Source organism: Heptranchias perlo, chromosome 16, assembly GCF_035084215.1.
Source record: "Heptranchias perlo isolate sHepPer1 chromosome 16, sHepPer1.hap1, whole genome shotgun sequence".
Lineage (NCBI taxonomy): Eukaryota > Metazoa > Chordata > Chondrichthyes > Hexanchiformes > Hexanchidae > Heptranchias > Heptranchias perlo.
Genome location: NC_090340.1, coordinates 7,394,144 through 7,413,409, shown reverse-complemented (window position 1 = coordinate 7,413,409; position 19,266 = coordinate 7,394,144). Strand labels below are relative to the sequence as shown.

Below are 19,266 nucleotides of genomic sequence, written 5' to 3'. Positions count from 1 at the left end.
TGTTATGCATGGCAAGTGATGTCCTAAGAGATGCAGGAAAAATTCTTTGTTTTATCATTAGCTGTTACGCATTTTAGTTTGGAGTTTGCATATGAACATAGTAATGTACTGGAAGACCCTCTCCTGCCTCATTAAGATACAAATACCGGGTCTGCACCCACTACAGTCAAGGGAATCCCAAAGCAGCGCAGGTGAGGTGGAGTCCTAACGTAACGGATTTCTGCCCCTTTTCCTCTACCCTATACCTTAGGAATGACGATTTCCCAGGCCCAGGGAAGAAGAGCTCCCCTGTACCGTTTAACTTATATCCTCCATCTCCAGTCTCCTCACTCTGCATTTATCGACATTAAATGGCACTTAATCCCACTGAGATGAATGACATAAATTCTGTGCACATAACAAGCTTAATAGAATCAGGATTTCTCTGGATGGGAGTACCCTGTAAATGCTAAAACATAATGATGTTTCGGAAGAGGAGAAGGCTTTTAGGTTCAACAAACCCCATCCCTTTTATGACAAATCAACCCCACAAAATCTCCTTAGTAGGGACAGAAGAACTCATTGGAACACGAAAAGGCCATTCGACAGAATTACATTTATTAGTCGTCCGAATCAATAAACATATATTTTTTGCAATATCTACTTTTAAACCTTCTTGCACAGCAGAGAGATTTACTCTGGTGATTTGAAGGGTGGTTTTTGTGCTTAAGCTTTCAGACCAGTGAGTTGATGGTTTGCAGTGACCTGTTGAAAGTGAAGTGTCTTGGTTCTGAGTTCCCTCTATCCAGTCATTCATAAGGAAGTGCCGTTTCATCTATTTGGAGGTCTGCAGGGGTTGGTGAAAGATGCACTGTACTTCAATGAGCCCCTGCAGCAAACTGCAGCAAGCTGCTTAAAAAGTGGCTGGAATTGCAGAGGAAAGAAGGATTTGCATCTAATCAGGCACCACTTTCCAGTCAAAATATATGGCTTGTGATAATTTAAATACAATTAGTCTTCCCACACAGGGCTTTGTGAAATAATTGGATATTACATTATCTTTAAAATATTAGTCGTTTCACTGAGAAAACCTCTGCTACAGCACTCACCAATAATTAAAAGTAATGCTTTGTTAATTGAATGCTTTGTACAAGAACTATAATATCTGCAAATCCCATTTGCAGTAGAGCACGAGAGACTGAAGGCATCTTATGTTATCTTGACTGCTAATGTTAACTATGTGAAAGATCTAAACAATCCAGCATGAGGGATACGAGTGAGTGCTGAAGGTCTTCTTGTAACATTAAAGGGAATGCGGCAGTGTAGTATCTCTAACTGCAGTGCGCTAAGGGTGCTGTTCTGGTCAAATAAATTGTCCTTAACAATTGCAAAAGATACACGAGCACTCCTGGTAAGATGATCATTGACTGGTGTGTATCAATCTGTATTGAGTTCTTGTGGATATAGCAGACTTCTCCCATCTCTCTCCCCCACCCCCCCACCCTCATCCCTCCGATCATCATGGTGTGGGGCAGGCTTGATGGATCAACAGGTCTTTTCTTGCCTGACAGTTTTGTATGTTCGTATGTTCCCTCGCACAAGAAATGCACTGATTTGCCATGAACTCCTGCATCATGGATAGCTTTACAGGTCAACAGTGCCAGTATAGTTGCGGTGGGGAGGGGTCCTTACCTGCGGGATGGGCGCTGCTCACAGTCTCCGCCTATTAGTGACGGAAAACCATGGGCAGTGAGCATTTGGCTATTTGTCATGCGGTGCGGCCGAACGAGGCTCACCACCAGCAGTGCAGACTCATACAATCACCCTCAATGTGTCTGGTATTAGCTGTCTTATCAACAGAGAAACCAAAAAAATGCTCCTCAGCAGAGCATTCTGTTAATATGGGTCCCAAAGACACAGCCCTACAGTGAGGGCTTACTGCATTGCCCAGTGTACAGTCTTAAATTAATGACCTCATTCCCTGGAAATTCTGACCAAACAACAGCTTAAATTTATATGGTACTTTCCACACAAAAATGGACTCACAGAGCTTTAGAAAGAGGGGATGTGGACACCTGGCAGGGAAAAGGGAGGTAGACTCAAAGCATAGTCAGAGAAGGTTTTTTTTAGTAGGCCTTTGAAAGTAAGGGGTATGGTAGTGAGGGACTTCCAGGGGCCAGATGAAAGGTTAGCCTGTGATGGTGAGGGAGAGAGAGCAGAAATCGGGCAGTAATCTAGGGTTAGAGGAGTGCGCGGTGTGGGCTAGGAGGTGTGGCTAGAAAATCTTTGTGGGGGTGCATTCCGGCGTAAGTACCTTCGCCCGTGGCCTCTGCCGCATTTCGGAGGGTCGAGGAAATGAGCCATGAATAGTGTGCCTTTGGCTGCATGGGTTGCATTTGGGGCCGACGCTTGCTGGGTCTCTTTTTTTTCATTCATGGGATGTGGGCGTCACTGGCAAGGCCGGCATTTATTGCCCATCCCTAATTGCCCTTGAGAAGGTGGTGGTGAGCCGCCTTCTTGAACCGCTGCAGTCCGTGTGGTGACGGTTCTCCCACAGTGCTGTTAGGTAGGGAGTTCCAGGATTTTGACCCAGCGACGATGAAGGAACGGCGATATATTTCCAAGTCGGGATGGTGTGTGACTTGGAGGGGAACGTGCAGGTGGTGTTGTTCCCATGTGCCTGCTGCCCTTGTCCTTTTAGGTGGTAGAGGTCGCGGGTTTGGGAGGTGCTGTCGAAGAAGCCTTGGCGAGTTGCTGCAGTGCATCCTGTGGATGGTACACACTGCAGCCACAGTGCGCCGGTGGTGAAGGGAGTGAATGTTTAGGGTGGTGGATGTGGTGCCAATCAAGCGGGCTGCTTTGTCCTGGATGGTGTCGAGCTTCTTGAGTATTGCTGGAGCTGCACTCATCCAGGCAAGTGGAGAGTATTCCATCACACTCCTGACTTGTGGCTTGTAGATGGTGGAAAGGCTTTGTGGATTCAGGAGGTGATTCACTCACTGCAGAATACCCAGCCTCTGACCTGATCTTGTAGCCACAGTATTTATGTGGCTGGTCCAGTTAAGTTTCTGGTCAATGGTGACCCCCAGGATGTTGATGGTGGGGGATTCGGTGATGGTAATGCCGTTGAATGTCAAGGGGAGGTGGTTAGACTCTCTCTTGTTGGAGATGGTCATTGCCTGGCACTTGTCTGGCACGAATGTTACTTGCCACTTATCAGCCCAAGCCTGGATGTTGTCCAGGTCTTGCTGCATGCGGGCTCGGACTGTTTCATTATCTGAGGGGTTGCGAATGGAACTGAACACTGTGCAATCATCAGCGAACATCCCCATTTCTGACCTTATGATGGAGGGAAGGTCATTGATGAAGCAGCTGAAGATGGTTGGGCCTAGGACACTGCCCTGAGGAACTCCTGCAGCAATGTCCTGGGGCTGAGATGATTGGCCTCCAACAACCACTACCATCTTCCTTTGTGCTAGGTATGACTCCAGCCACTGGAGAGTTTTCCCCCTGATTCCCATTGACTTCAATTTTACTCGGGCTCCTTGATGCCACACTCAGTCAAATGCTGCCTTGATGTCAAGGGCAGTCACTCTCACCTCACCTCTGGAATTCAGCTCTTTTGTCCATGTTTGGACCAAGGCTGTAATGAGGTCTGGAGCCGAGTGGTCCTGGCGAAACCCAAACTGAGCATCGGTGAGCAGGTTATTGGTGAGTAAGTGCCGCTTGATAGCACTGTCGACGACACTTTCCATCACTTTGCTGATGATTGAGATTAGACTGATGGGGCGGTAATTGACCGGATTGGATTTGTCCTGCTTTTTGTGGACAGGACATACCAGGTCAATTTTCCACATTGTCGGGTAGATGCCAGTGTTGTAGCTGTACTGGAACAGTTTGGCTGGAGGCGCGGCTATTTCTGGAGCACAAGTCTTCAGCACTACAACCGGGGTGCTGTCGGGGCCCATAGCCTTTACTGTAACCAGTGCACTCAGCCGTTTCTTGATATCACGTGGAGTGAATTGAATTGGCTGAAGACTGGCTTCTGTGATGGTGGGGATCTCAGGAGGAGGCCGAGATGGATCATCCACTCGGCACATCTGGCTGAAGATGATTTCAAATGCTTCAGCCTTGTCTTTTGCAGTCACGCGCTGGACTCCGCCATCGTTGAGGATGGGGATGTTTACAGAGTCTCCTCCTCCCGTTAGTTGTTTAATTGTCCACCAACATTCACGACCGGATGTGGCAGGACTGCAGAGCTTTGATCTGATCCGTTGGTTGTGGAATCGCTTAGCCCTGTCTATAGCATGTTGTTTCCGCTGTTTAGCATGTAGTCCTGAGTTGTAGCTTCACCAGGTTGGCACCTCATTTTTAGGTATGCCTGGTGCTGCTCCTGGCATGCTCTTCTACACTCCTCATTGAACCAGGGTTGATCCCCTGGTTTGTTGGTAATGGTAGAGTGGGGAATATGCCTGGCCATGAAGTTACAGATTGTGCTGGAATACAATTCTGCTGCTGCTGATGGCCCACAGCGCCTCATGGATGCCAGTTTTGAGCTGCTAGATCTGTTCTGAATCCATCCCATTTAGCACGGTGATAGTGCCACACAACACGTTGGATGGTGTCCTCAGTTCGAAGACGGGACTTCATCTCCACGAGGACTGTGCGGTGGTCACTCCTACCAATACTGTCATGGACAGATGCATCTGCGACTGGTAGATTGGTGAGGATGAGGTCAAGTAGGTTTTTCCCTCGTGTTGGTTCGCTTACCACCTGCCGCAGGCCCAGTCTGGCCGCTATGTCCTTTAGCTACCGAGCCACTCTTGGCGATGGACATTGAAGTCCCCCACCCAGAGTACATTTTGTGCCCTTGCTACCCTCAATGCTTTCTCCAAGTGGTGCTCAACATGGAGGAGGACTCCCCGTCCCTCCCCCTCGTCCTGTAAAGAGAAGAGGCTGACCCCTGCCTTTAATATTTTGTACCCCTCATCTTCAGGAGTCCAGGTCCCAATTCTGGCCTGCACCCACAGGTGTTCCCTATACCCGCCCCTATTGGTGAAGCCATGTGTACCTGAGCTAGCGGGGTTTGCAGCTATTCCAATAGACTCCTGATGAAGTTATGCAGGAGTCTGTTGGAACAGCCCTGCATTTTTAGCTCCATTCATTCAAGTAAGGTGACGTGATTTGTTGGGGCTTGGTGTTAGGGGGAGGCGGGGTCAATGAAGTTTGGCAAGAACAGAGGTGTAGAACTTTATGTGGAAGAGGACACAGGCCACAGAGTTTCTGGATTTGCTGAGGTTTGTAAAGGAGATACGTGGGGAGGCTAATGTGGAATTTTGTGTCTTCGACATAAAGTCCTACACACCCATCCTGGCCAAATTCCACTGCCTGCCCTCCCCCGGTGCCTTAACAACTCAAGTCTCTTGCTGGCTCATTATAGTCAGGTATTGTACAACTGCTAACTGAGATGTTAGCCTGAAGTGTTGTTACCCTTTTATTGTGTCCTATTTTGTTACAGCTCCAATGCTTGCCGCTATTCGGTTAAGCTGACAAACCGTGGACGGCGAAACCATCAGATGTACTGGGTGACAGAAGGCTTTCCACTGATCTTTAAACCCTCGCCGCAGAAACACCCTGTATCTCGTGATATGAAATATAGAAATTCTCCTCCTCTAATGGGGCACTACTATCCCATCTTCCGAGTAAGACCACTGCGCATGGACCTCGCACCGGGCCGAAGCTCTGTACTCGTGCTAGAAGGAGAATCGGACATACCTAGGGTAAGAAAAGTGCTCCTTCAAACAATATGTAAAAGTTGATCTGAAATTGTTGTTTATGTAAGGATTTTTGGGAATCGGGAAAGGCCATTTGGCCACCAAGTCTGCCCCTTCATTGTTGACCACAGCTCCACCTAAACAGCTTTCACTGTATTCCTCAAACCATGTATCTTTGGAAACAATTCTAATGCACCACTCCAATGGAATAGTAACTTGTTCCATGAATCTATTACCTTTTGTGTAAAAAAACATTCCTGCAGACTTTCCTTCTTCTTAATTTGAAATTTATATTCTCGGCCCATTTCCAATGAAAAATGGCATATATATTATATACAGAAAATTAAGACAGATAATAAGAACTTTTCAAAAAAAAATAATACTTTAAAGTGTGCAAATATTATTGAGCCTGACTGGTATTTTATTTTAATAAGAACAGCCCTGTGGATACAAACAAAGCTATTGTGTGCCAATATTTTTTTTGAATGAATGGGCAAAATGATGGCTGACATGTTTAGTTGATTAGCTGGTAGTGGTTAGTACCTAATGATGCTTCATGCTCCCAATTAGATAGAATTTAAATACTTATCTACAAATCCATCCGCGGCCTCACCCCGCCATACCTCTGCAATCTTCTCCAGCTTTACAGTCCCTCCTCCAGCTTCTGTTTCTCTGACTCTGGTCTCATGTGCATATTCCCTCCCTTCACTCCATCTTTGGTGACAGTGCCTTCAACCATCTCAGCCCTACTCCCTGGAACTCCCTCCGCATTCCCTTCTACCCCGCTATCTGCCTTGCAATGTGTTCTCACAAACCACCTCTTCGACCAGCCTTTTGACTAACTCTCCTAACCTTCACACAAAAGGCTTTCCATCAGCACTTCATTCTCCTTTGTAAAGTGCCTTGAGATGTTTTTCCATGTTGTAAGTGCTATATAAGTGCAAGTTGTTGATACAGTACAAGTGATGTCCTCCAGTGTGTCTGCTGGGAATGCCACCAGCAGATGACTATGACTGACGGACCTCATCAGTGCTAAAGTAAGGTTATTGGCTTTTGAAAGGATTTAACCTGCCAACCCGCGGGGGCCAATAATTCAGTCCTGGCGCAGTGGCAGTGGGAGTGCTGGTCTTTGGTGCTGCGTGACATACGTGGATGCAACATTAGCTCCTTTGAATAATATTGCATTGCTGCCAGTGCACAGCGCATGAAGCCAAGGGGTGTGTTTTCTGCTGCCAGAAGCTCTTAAAAGGGCTGCTGACTGCCTGAAAGGGGTATAATTGATTCTACTGCAGGCAGTGTTGGCGAGAAGGATGATTCTTTTTGGAGCAAAAGCACATCCCCTTCAGAAGAGCAGCAAGATAGCAGCTTGGCTGTAGGTAGCAGTAAAAGTGAATGTTACCTCACCTGTCAGAAGATCATGGAAACAGGTGAAGAAGAAATTTGCTGGTTCTTGAAAGGCTGCCTGTGTAAGTTTACACTATAACACATCTTAACAACACTTCACTATATACTTGGTGGAATATCAGAGAGGGAGTATGTACAACACTCTGCACATACTTTCCAAATGCACAGCCATGCCTGTATTCTAGCACTGCGCTCTGTAACCATGCTCTCTCAACACATTTGCCCATTGACCCAAGAGATGTGATGAAGAAAAAGCACCAAGCATGCAGCCAATACAATGTACCTTCACGTTGTACATCCACAGACTCACGGCAGGCGGCTGATGGCCAGGGTCCTCCTCTGCTGCTAGTTGAGGCAGGTTCTCTTCTTCTACCTGTTCCATAGCAGTGACCCTTTGTAGGGAAAGCTTATGAAAGTTGTATCAGGTTTCAATCATCTTGTGTACCGAGGCCAACCGGTATTGCATGCCTCTTGTGATCCTGCTCTTCCTCCTCCAACACCAGTAGATAGAGTGATGATCACCAGTAGATAGAGAGTGATGGTCACCAGATACCTACTGGTCCTATTCAGGCAAAGTTCCCACAGATGGCAGATTTAAGAAGGTGTGAACAGCTGCAATTGTGAAACCCAAGTACACCATGTTATATGGATCACCTATGCACAATCTGCGTTAATACTATGGGCACTGCACATTGCATTATTGTCATCACAATTGCATCATTGGGTTGTTTGTAGAAGATTTAGCTTGAGCTGAAAAAAAATAAAGTGATTGTTTTATTTACATGGAACGACATAGAAATGACAACACGGAAATAGGCCATACGGCCCAACCAGACGTGTTGGTATTTGTCCTCCACCCAAGCAGTGGTCCTAATCCCACCCTGTTCCCATATAACTTTATTCCACTTTCCATCAACCACCTATCTAATCTGTTCTTAAATACTGACACTAAGGGAATCAAGGGACATGAGGATAGGGCGGGAAAGTGGAGTTGAGGTCGAAGATCGGCCATGATCTTATTGAATGGCGGAGCAGGCTCGAGGCCTACTCCTGCTCCTGTTTCTTATGTTCTTATGACATGGCCTCTGTTTCAATCACAAACTCTGGTCGTGCATTCCACAGCCTCAGAAACCTCTGAGTAATAAAGTTTCTCCTGCTCTCTGTCCTAAAATCTCTTACATTTAATCTTATTTATATGCCACCTTATTCTAGACACCTAATTCACTGGAAATGGTCTATCCCATCCCATCATAATTTTAAACACCTCTTTCAAGTCACCCCACAATCTCCTCTGATCTAATGGAAACAGCTTCAATTTTTCAAGTCTTTCTTTGGGCTCGATTTTCGCACCCGCGAACGGGTGCGTTGGTGGCGGGGGGGCTACGAAAATCGGGGATTCCCAGGGTGAGTCGGGAGCCCGGCTCCAACCCATCCATTTCCGGGTTCCCCACTGACGCGCTCACATGCGCACGCATCCCCCACATGTGGGACTCCCGCCGGCAATTAAAGCCGGCGGGGTGCCACTTAAGGTATTTATTTAGGTATTTCAGGTCGTTTAGAGACCTGATTAACATGATATTGTAGGAGGGGTGGGATTTTGCAAACAACTGAGACTGTTTCCCGTACTGGGGGAAACACTCCCAGTTGAAATGGACATGTTGCAGCCATCAGCCTGTGGCAGCTGCAATGGTCCATTTGACAGGTGGTGGGGGGGGAGACCCTCACTCATTGCAGGAGGCCACTCTGTCACTTTGGACAAAGTTTGGCCTCCACCACCCTCCTCCTAACAATAAAATTCACCAACTTGCACACTTACCCCGGTGTCCAGACACATGTACCTACCTTGCGGACCCCCTCAGATGTACATCTTCCAGATGGGGACCGCCGTAGCTGCAGTCATGACCTCATCGGAGGGCGAACAGCATCACCAGCCTCGCCGGCCACGCCGTCCACCTCTGACACGTGGAGCTCCACAACACAGTGCTGTGACACATCCACCTGCACAGCAGGAGGGAGGGCAACTGCAGAGAGAGATGCGTTGCAGAGGGCACTACCCTCGCCACAGGGTCCACAGACTGAGGCTCAGCTTCCTGGACCTCTCTGAGCAGCAGTGCACACGGAGGCTCAGAGTCACTCGACATGTAGTTGTGGATATCTGCAGCCTCCTTCATGCCGAGCTGCTCCCGGCTGGCCCGAGCACCATCTTCTTACCTGTCACTGTCAAAGTCACCACTGCCCTCAACAACTTCTCCTCCGCATCCTTCCAGGGTGCCACCGGGGACATCGCCGACGTCTCTCAGTCGTCTGCACAAAAGAGCCCTGCAAATACACCTACACCCACTCTGCAGTGACACAATGGGTGGCATCAGGTGTGGGTCTTCATTGTGATCCTCAGGAAAGGGCATTATTGCACAAACCAGACAAGATTCGCAAAGACGTGGTGCCAATATAATATGTAATGTGAGTTGATCAGAAATTAAATATAAGTAAAAACCATGACAAACCCTCAAACACCCTTGTGCATCCCCTTCATGCTCACGACACGTTTGCCTTACGCTTCCTACTGCACATATGTGATGCATGCCCTGTGGCTGCAGCACAGGTAGTGGCAGGTTGAGTGAGGCTGACTGTGAAAGAGATGCATGAGAGGGTGAGTATGGGATAGAGCAATGAGATTGTATGAGGATTAGGTTGAGTGGTAGTGGTGGGGTGAGTACTGGCGAGGTGAGTAAGTGCAGGTAAGATGAGGATGAGGTTTGAGTGGGTGTGAGGAATGATGTGACAGAGTAGTGTTGGCTGTGCAGAAGGAGATGTGGGGTGGGGGCGGTGATGTGGCTGACGGAGTTTAGGGGAAAGAGTAAGTGTACTCACTTTGGCTGACCTACTTAGGTGATTGCAGCGCCTCCTGCACTGTATGCAGGTGCGTGATATGTTGGTGGTGCAGGTGACCTCCTCTGCCACCTCGAGCCAGGCCTTCTTGGTAGCAGAGGTAGGCCACTTCCTCCCGCCCGCCGGGGGGATGATCTCTGTCCTCCCCCTCCTCCTCACCCCATCCAATAAGAGCTGGAGTGAGGCATCATTAAACCTGGGAGCAGCCTTCCCCCTGGGCTGCTCCATGCTGTAATTTTTTCTATTTCTTGCAGTCTCAGTCAGTGGAGGACTGCCCCTTTAAATAGAGCTCCTCCTGCTGACAGACCTTACTGCGCATGTGCAGCCCGCCCGACACGCAGATCAGCAGCGGGGAACCCGGAAGAACAGGTAAGTGGATCCAATCAGCCTGCGATTGCGCGCGGAGCAGACTGATTCACCGGGCGACCCCCCGCCGCGAACCCGCCGCCATGGTAATATCGGGCCCTTTGTATTTGTATTTCCTCATACCAGGCAGCATCCTTGTGAATCTGCACTGTCGCTTCTCTATTGCCTCAACATCCTTCTTTTCTGTAGTATGGAGCCCAAAACTGTGGTCTTTCTAAGGTTTTATGTGGATTCACCATTACAGCTCAACTTTCTCATTCTATATCTCCTGCCATAAAACCCAATATTCCACTAGCTTTTTTTTTATGGCTTTAACCATTTGAGGTGCTGCTTTTAATGTCTTACGAACCTAAACCCCAGATCGACTAACCTTCACCTATTCAAAATATAATTATTACTTTTATTTTTTTAACCTAAATGTACCACCTTCATTTACTGACAAATTACAACCAGTCTGAGAAACTGCCCTTAACTCCTACTCTCTCTTTACTCCCTTATAACTAGTTTATAATCCAATTTTCTACCCTTCCCCTAATTCCAGATTGTTGCTGCAGCTTGTTGATGCTCCAGCCTGCTGGCTAATAGAGTGGTGGGATGAAGGTTTGTGGCAATGAGTGATGAATTCCTGATATTATGCAGGTCATTCGGGAGCTGCTGAGTGCAAGTCAGACAGCCCACCACAGAAAAGGAGGGAGAATTGGAGGCAAAGTCATCCCGAGCCTCTCATTGTCCTTCCAGGCTCTCGTGTTAACAGAGTGCTTCGGAATAGGGATCAAATTGTAGATATGGGAGAATCAAGGGAAATCAGGTAAGTAAAATGGTCACAAGACATTCAACAGATGACAATCTGGAATTGTGCACATATTTACACACCTCACAGAGTCGAACTCCCAGTGTACGTTCACTGACATTTAGAGGTGCTTTCCCTTCTTTCAATCTTTTTTGATCCCTTGTTTCTTGATGATCTGACGGTGAATAGGTGCCAGTTTAGTTGGGTGCTCGGGTACATTTGTGTTCCTTAGTGGTCCGCAACTGAGGGTAGATATGATCCCTGGCACTCCAGTGCAAAGGAACAGGCCTGTGTTTTCCAAAGCGCTCAAATTTCCACGTCTTTGAATCCAAAACTCAACGAGTCCCATTTACTCAATTCCAAGTTGTTTATGCACAGAATCTCCTTTCATCATTGATGATTCCACTAACAGCCTCTCATTGTCACCATTCGATACTCTGCAGGTTGTTCATGGACAGCTGATATGCCACGCTATCATCGGTGGGCAGTCTGGCAAGGAGAGAATAATAACAGTGAATGTCAACTGTGAATTCATTGCCCCCATTCTAGAACTTTCAACAAAGCAGTTGAACTTCCGAGTAGAGAAGGTAATTGAAACCAAACGTATTTACTCCTCATGCTTTACTGACCACAAATTGTGGGATATGAAAGAAATCATTTTGTGTTTCTCTGCAACGATGTTCTGTTGTTTTGTGCTTTTTCCATAAACTTGTGTTTTTTGCAGTGACAGCCCTGAGCTCCCACATATAACCTATTATAAAGGATCTGTGCAATTGCTCCAAGAGAGCATTAAAGCAATACCCTAGGCATCTGGGGGGTGATTTTAGGAGGCAAATGCGGGTGCGTTGGGGGTGGGGGGGCTCCGAAAATCGCGGAAATCCCGTTTGGGTTCAGAAGCCGGCTCCAACCCGCCGACTTCGGAGTTTTCCAGGGTCCCACCTGTGTGGGCAGGCGACCCGAAAACGGAAGTCCCGCCAGCAATTAAAGCCGGCGGGATGACAGTTAAAGATCCAAATGTCCCTCATTGAGGTACTTAAGGCACTTTACCTGTGACAGATGAAGGGATTTGAACGATTTTTAACTTACCTGGGCGGCTTGCCCACCGCTTCTGATACATGCCTGGTTTCACCAGGCGTGAAGGGCCAAATCAGGCAAAAAGAAACTAAATAAATTAAATAAAAAACCATGGAAGGAAGTCAAAACACTGAATGAACCTACCTTTGAAACCTGCTCCAATGTGCGATATCTCCCGCTCCGATGTCCCCCTCTTCACCCCCCGATCTTCCCCTCTACCCCCCCCCCCCACCGCCGATCTTCCCCTCTCCCCCCTGGTCTTCCGTTCCAGCACCGGATGACGTCACGCTCTCTCTCTTTCTCGACCCCCCCGCTCCCCCCCCACCGTCGTGTTGCAGCTCCTGACGGCAGCCAGCCTGTCAATCAGATGAGCTGCTGGGCGTGAAACCCGGAGAGGATGTTAACCACTATCAAACAACATGCGATCACGTCGGAAACGGTAAGTTTTATTCATGCTTGGGTTTGCCAAGTGCACCTTCACCGCCCTCCCACCCCCAGCTGCCAACCCGCCACCATTGTAAAATCGAGCCCCTGGTCCCACATGTACATCGGCGAAGCATTCCGATGAGTCTATTTCTGAGTCAGGGGAGACAACACATTTGCACAGGTTTTCTTTTGATAAAGGAGTAACTTCACCTCCAGTAGTTTTGTTGTAAATCCTGTTGACTTGAGTTACAGTGTAAATCTGAATATACTCTTTTTCTTTCCGACCAAATCCAAGTATTTACATACGTGTTGTTGTTAAAGCACTGAAACCAACGTACAAACCAGCTAGCAACCATTGGTCACAAGATAAGATCTTTGAATCAATAGGATAGTTGAGGGAAATTTCGTGTTCCTATCGGAGTGGTGGCAGGACCACTGGAAAATGTGTGCTACTCGCAGGGAAATGACAAAGAGTGGATCCCTTGGGATATTGTGAGATTGACTCATTATAATAGTAGAGAAGGGCTCCTGCACAGATTAGGAATAAATGTAAAGAATCTTACAACACCAGGTTATAGTCCAACAATTTTATTTGAAAATCACAAGCTTTCGGAGGCTTTCTCCTTCGTCAGGTGAATGTGGGAATCCTTGAACGTTTCGCATTGATATTCAGAGAACAATACCTGGTGATTACAGATAATCTTTCCAACTGCCCGTTGTCAAGGCAATCAAAGTGTTCAGACAGAGAGGTGTTACCTCCAGGACCACCGAATATACAAACGGCCAGAACACAAGACAGGGAGAGAGGGAGAAACATCCGAAAGGAAGAGAAAGACAGAGAATGACACGTTGTATTAAAAACAGATAACTTTTATTCGCTGGTGGGGTTACGTGTAGCGTGACATGAACCCAAGATCCCGGTTGAGGCCGTCCTCATGGGTGCGGAACTTGGCTATCAATTTCTGCTCGACGATTTTGCGTTGTCGTGTGTCTCGAAGGCCGCCTTGGAGAACGCTTACCCGAAGATCGGTGGCTGAATGTCCTTGACTGCTGAAGTGTTCCCCGACTGGGAGGGAACCCTCCTGTCTGGCGATTGTTGCGCGGTGTCCGTTCATCCGTTGTCGCAGTGTCTTCATGAGCATGGTACATTGGCGAGACCGTGCAGACACTGCGAAATCGTTGAGCAGAAATTGATAGCCAAGTTCCGCACCCATGAGGACGGCCTCAACCGGGATCTTGGGTTCATGTCATGCTACACGTAACCCCACCAGCGAATAAAAGTTATCTGTTTTTAATACAACGTGTCATTCTCTGTCTTTCTCTTCCTTTCGGATGTTTCTCCCTCTCTCCCTCTGTCTTGTGTTCTGGCTGTTTGTATATTCGGTGGTCCTGTAGGTAACACCTCTCTGTCTGAACACTTTGATTGCCTTGACAACGGAAAGATTATCTGTAATCACCAGGTATTGTTCTCTGAATATAAATGCGAAACGTTCAAGGATTCCCACATTCACCTGACGAAGGAGAAAGCCTCCGAAAGCTTGTGATTTTCAAATAAAATTGTTGGACTATAACCTGGTGTTGTAAGATTCTTTACATTTGTCAACCCCAGTCCATCACCGGCATCTCCACATCAAGATTAGGAATATGAGGTGGGACGTCAGGTGCAGCAGCAGTAGATGTAAAGATGAGCTGACCACTTGTACCTGCTTTGTTACCACAAGTTTTTCAAATCGAAACCGAGATGGCTGAATGCAGTACATGCGGTCAGAGCAGAGAGAGGAGAGGAGAGGAGAGGAGAGGAGAGGAGAACTGCCTTTATGGAGAGAGACCTGGCAGTCTTACAGCAAATAAGAGTTGTCACCAGTGTGGCACTATCATGAAATGGCTGTAGCAAGAAGTGTGTGGGAGGAGTTGATAGAACAGGTCCATAATACTTGAGGCAGCTAAATGCAGTTACCTTTGCAAGTTTCCTCAGGCTAGAAAATTTCTCATTGATTCCTACAAGGAGGATATAACAAGAGTAAGCAGCCAACAGAGACTTTATGGGTTGAATTGAGAAATAGGAAAGGATCTAAGACTATAGTGGGAGTTGTATATTGGAGCCCTGGCAGCAGCTCTGAAGTGCTAGATTGTATAAATGCAGAGATTAGACAAGTGTGTAACAAAGGCATAGTGGTCTTAATGGGGGACTTTAACCTTCATATAGATTGGGGAAAGCAAACTAGCAACTGTCAGAAAGGTAGTGAATTTCTTGAGTGTGTCCAGGATAGTTTTATACAGCAGTATGTCCCAGAGGCAACAAGGGGGCAAGCCATACTAGATTTAGTAATGAGTAATGAACCAGATTTAGTTAACAGCTTAACTGTGCGTGAACATCTATCCAACAGTGATCATAACATGATAGAGTTCAATGTAGTGTTTGAAAGGGAAAAAAGTGAATCAGCTGCTAAGATTCTAGACTTGGGCAAGGCCGACTTCAATGGGATGAGACAGAGACTGTCCACAGTAAACTGGGCAAATCTGTTAATGGGTAAAACAACTGATGATCAGTGGGAAATGTTTAAAGAAACATTTAACGAGATACAGAATTGGTTTATACCCCTGAGGGGCAAGAACTCTACTTGCCAAAAAAAACAGCCATGGACAACTAAAGAGGTAAGGGACAGTATAAAACATAAGGAAAGGGAATACAAAAAGGCAAAAAAATGGCACAGATCCTGGCGAATGGGAAAGATACAAAGATCAACAAAGGGTCACAAAACAGATAGTAAGAGCTACAAAAAGAGAGTATTAAAAGAAACTTGCAAGGGATATCAAAACCAATACAAAGAACTTTTATAGTTATATTAGGAAAAAGAAGGTGGTCAGGAGCAGTGTTGGCCCCTTAAAAACTGAAACTGGGGATATTGTCATTGACAATGGGGAAATGACGGACATGTTGAATAATTACTTTGCGTCAGTATTTACAGTGGAAAAAGAGTATAGCATGCCGGAAATCCCAAGAAAACTAATATTGAATCGGGGACAGGGACTCGATAAAATTAACATAAGTAAAACAACAGTAATGAAGAAAATAATAGCACTAAAGAGCGACAAATCCCCAGGACCAGATGGTTTCCACCCCAGGGTTTTAAAGGAAGTAGGTGAGCACATTGCAGATGCCCTAACTATAATCTTTCGAAGTTCTCTAGATTCAGGAACTGTCCCTAGAGATTGGAAAATTGCACATGTCACTCGCTTTTTAAGAAAGGAGAGAGAGGGAAACCAGGGAATTATAGACCAGTTAGCCTGACATCTGTTGTGGGGGAATTGCTGGAGTCTATAATTGAGGATAGGGTGACTGAACACCTCGAGAATTTTCAGTTAATCAGAGAGAGCCAGCGTGGATTTGTGAAAGGTAAGTCATGCCTGACAAACCTGATTGAATTTTTTGAAGAGGTGACTAAAGTAGTGGACAGGGGAATGTCAATGGATGTTATTTATATGGACTTCCAGAAGGCATTTGATAAAGTCCCACATAAGAGACTGTTAGCTAAGTTAGAAGCCCATGGAATCGAGGGAAAAGTACGGACTTGGTTAGGAAATTGGCTGAGCGAAAGGCGACAGAGAGTAGGGATAATGGGTAGGTACTCACATTGGCAGGATGTGACTAGTGGAGTCCCGCAGGGATCTGTCTTGGGGCGTCAATTATTCACAATATTTATTAACGACTTAGATGAAGGCATAGAAAGTCTCATATCTAAGTTTGCCAATGACACAAAGATTGGTGGCATTGTAAGCAGTGTAGATGAAAACATAAAATTACAAAGGGATATTGATAGATTAGGTGAATGGGCAAAACTGTAGCAGATGGAATTCAATATAGACAAATGTGAGGTCATCCACTTTGGATCAAAAAAGGATAGAACAGGGTACTTTCTAAATGGTAAAAAGTTAAAAACAGTGGATGTCCAAAGGGACTTAAGGGTTCAGGTACATAGATCATTGAAGTGTCATGAACAGGAGCAGAAAATAATCAGTAAGGCTAATGGAATGCTGGCCTTTATATCTAGAGGACTAGAATACAAGGGGGCAGAAGTTATGCTGCAGCTATACAAAACCCTGGTTAGACCGCACCTGGAGTACTGTGAGCAGTTCTGGGCACCGCACCTTCGGAAGGACATATTGGCCTTGGAGGGAGTGCAGCGCAGGTTTACTGGAATGATACCCGGACTTCAAGGATTAAGTTACGAGGAGAGATTAAACAAATTGGGGTTGTATTCTCTAGAGTTTAGAATGTTAAGGGGTGACCTGATCGAAGTTTATAAGATATTAAGGAGAACAGATAGGATGGATAGAGAGAAGCTATTTCCACTGGTTGGGGATTCAAGGAGTAGGGGGCACAGTCTAAAAATTAGAGCCAGACCTTTCAAGAGTGAGATTAGAAAACATTTCTACACACAAAGGGTGGTAGAAGTTTGGAACTCTCTTCCGCAAACGGCAATTGATACTAGCTCAATTGCTAAATTTAAATATGAGATAGATAGCTGTTTGGCAACCAAAGGTATTAAGGGATATGGGCCAAAGGCAGGTATTTGGAGTTAGATCACAGATCAGCCATGATCTTATCGAATGGCGGAGCAGGCACGAGGGGCTGAATGGCCTACTCCTGTTCCTATGTTTTGGGAGACAGGGTGAATACAGGCTTCGGTAGTTCAGTGCTGTTGCAGATTCCAGCACTTCACCAATTGGTCAGAAAGACCCAGTTACATAAAAACTTCTAGCCTATGCAAACTTGCAAAAGTAATATACCTCGTATTTAGCTGCATCAAGTGTAAATGGCATGCCTGTGACAAACACTTCCATCTGAAAACTGCACCCTATCTTTGGATGCATCTTTATGATTTGTGAACCCTGTGGCCTTTATCATGCATCACAAGGCTGCACATATTCATGCTTAACACACCCTGCATCTGCTGAGGAAACCTTCCAATTTTGTGTCCCACTTACATCAGAAGACTTGTGCCTACTTCTGTTTCTTTCAGCAGCAAGTGGCATGCTGATTGACCCTTCCATGTTTTGGGAGACAAGGTGGACACATGCTTCATTAGATCAGCTCTGTTGCAAGTTACATAGGGACAGGAGTCGGCCATTCAGCTCCTTGAGCCCGTTCCACCATTTAATTAGATCATGGCTGATCTTCACCTCAACTTCATTTACCTGCCTTTGCTCCCTATTTCTTGGTACCCTTACCCAATAAAAATCTGTTGATTTCGGTCTTGATAATTTCAATTGACTCCCAGCATCCACAGCCTTTTAGGGGAGAGAGTTTGAGATTTCCACTACTCTTAGTGTGAAAAAGTGCTTCCTGACTTCATTCCTAAATGGCCTGACTCTTCACCAATCCGTTTATGATTGCAAGATGAAGAAGAAGTGCACAATGGAGCGGAGCGGTGAATAACAAGAGGCGAGGTCCTCAGTATCAAGTCCAGTATTAACCAACATGGTGCAATGTAAGGGCCTAACACTGCAGTAAAATGCATTTAACATGTACACCACGAGCAATGCACAACACCATAAAATAAATTCATTGTTAATATGTCTTGCAGTCTACTCATTGTGAAGAAAATAGTGTTAGTGGGAACAAAGGTTACCTGGTTTTATCGGATGATAAAGCAAAACAAATAAAACATGTGTAGTACACAGCAAAAACTGAACAGGGATGGGGAATAGCAGCTCTGTGATTGTGAAAACATCCAAAGAAAATAATAGTGTCCCATTGCAGAGATCACTGGAAGAACTGGGTAATCAGAGCTCCCTGCCTGCAATGGTTATTCTGCTGCTGGTTCTCCCTCAGGCACAAGTGTACAGAAAGATGGGGTACACCATATGGGGATTTATGGGTACGACCCATATCCTGTCCCTCCATGGTACAGTGCGTTGGATCCCCAGAGTGGTACCACTCCAGTTAAAAGTACATTTTTAAAAGTTCAGCCGGTAGGGGTGGAATGGAGGTCAGGGAGGGTGACTCAGAATTTTGTTGCAGGCTTGAAAATTAGGGTGAAAATAAATTTGCTGCATGGCTTTAAAGGAGTTAATTTTTCAAAAGACGGCCATGTTCTGTGAGAAACTGTTTAGCCAAGGCTGTCACCTTTACAGTCGTCATTTAAAACCTCTGCATTCAGTCTGCCCATAATGCTTTGCTAGCTAAGTGCACAGGATCTAGCCCTTCCGACCAGCCATTACTCCGGCACTTCTGTCAGACGTTCTTTGTCGACCCAGCTCCTCTTCCTCCCACACACTCTTAATGCTGAGCACATAATGGCTCAGCACTTTTTTTGCTCAGCTGGGATGAGCATGTATATTTGGGCTGATTCCACTTTTGTGCCCCTGGCTGTCCTCCTGTTTTGGATCATTGCCTGTTTTAGGTCACTGAGACCTTGTGATGCCCCCAACCTATTTTGGATTCAGTCCATATTGTATTCTTTAGCAAGCTGCTTCTGGAGTAATCACGACCTTGAAATAAAACTTGTCCTTTGCTTAATAAATTTTGAAGTCTTTTAATTACAAATTAATTTTTTTTAA

General features: G+C 46.1%; 1 protein-coding gene across 1 annotated transcript in view; it reads left to right on the top strand.

The window, feature by feature from the left end:
- hydin (HYDIN axonemal central pair apparatus protein) overlaps nt 1-19,266 on the top strand; it is a 1,099,250-nt gene that overhangs the window by 483,160 nt on the left and 596,824 nt on the right. The window contains exons 21-22 of the mRNA XM_067997614.1: nt 5,498-5,759; nt 11,646-11,789. Coding sequence (XP_067853715.1) covers nt 5,498-5,759; nt 11,646-11,789 — 406 coding nt within the window. The remainder of the gene's footprint in view (nt 1-5,497; nt 5,760-11,645; nt 11,790-19,266) is intronic.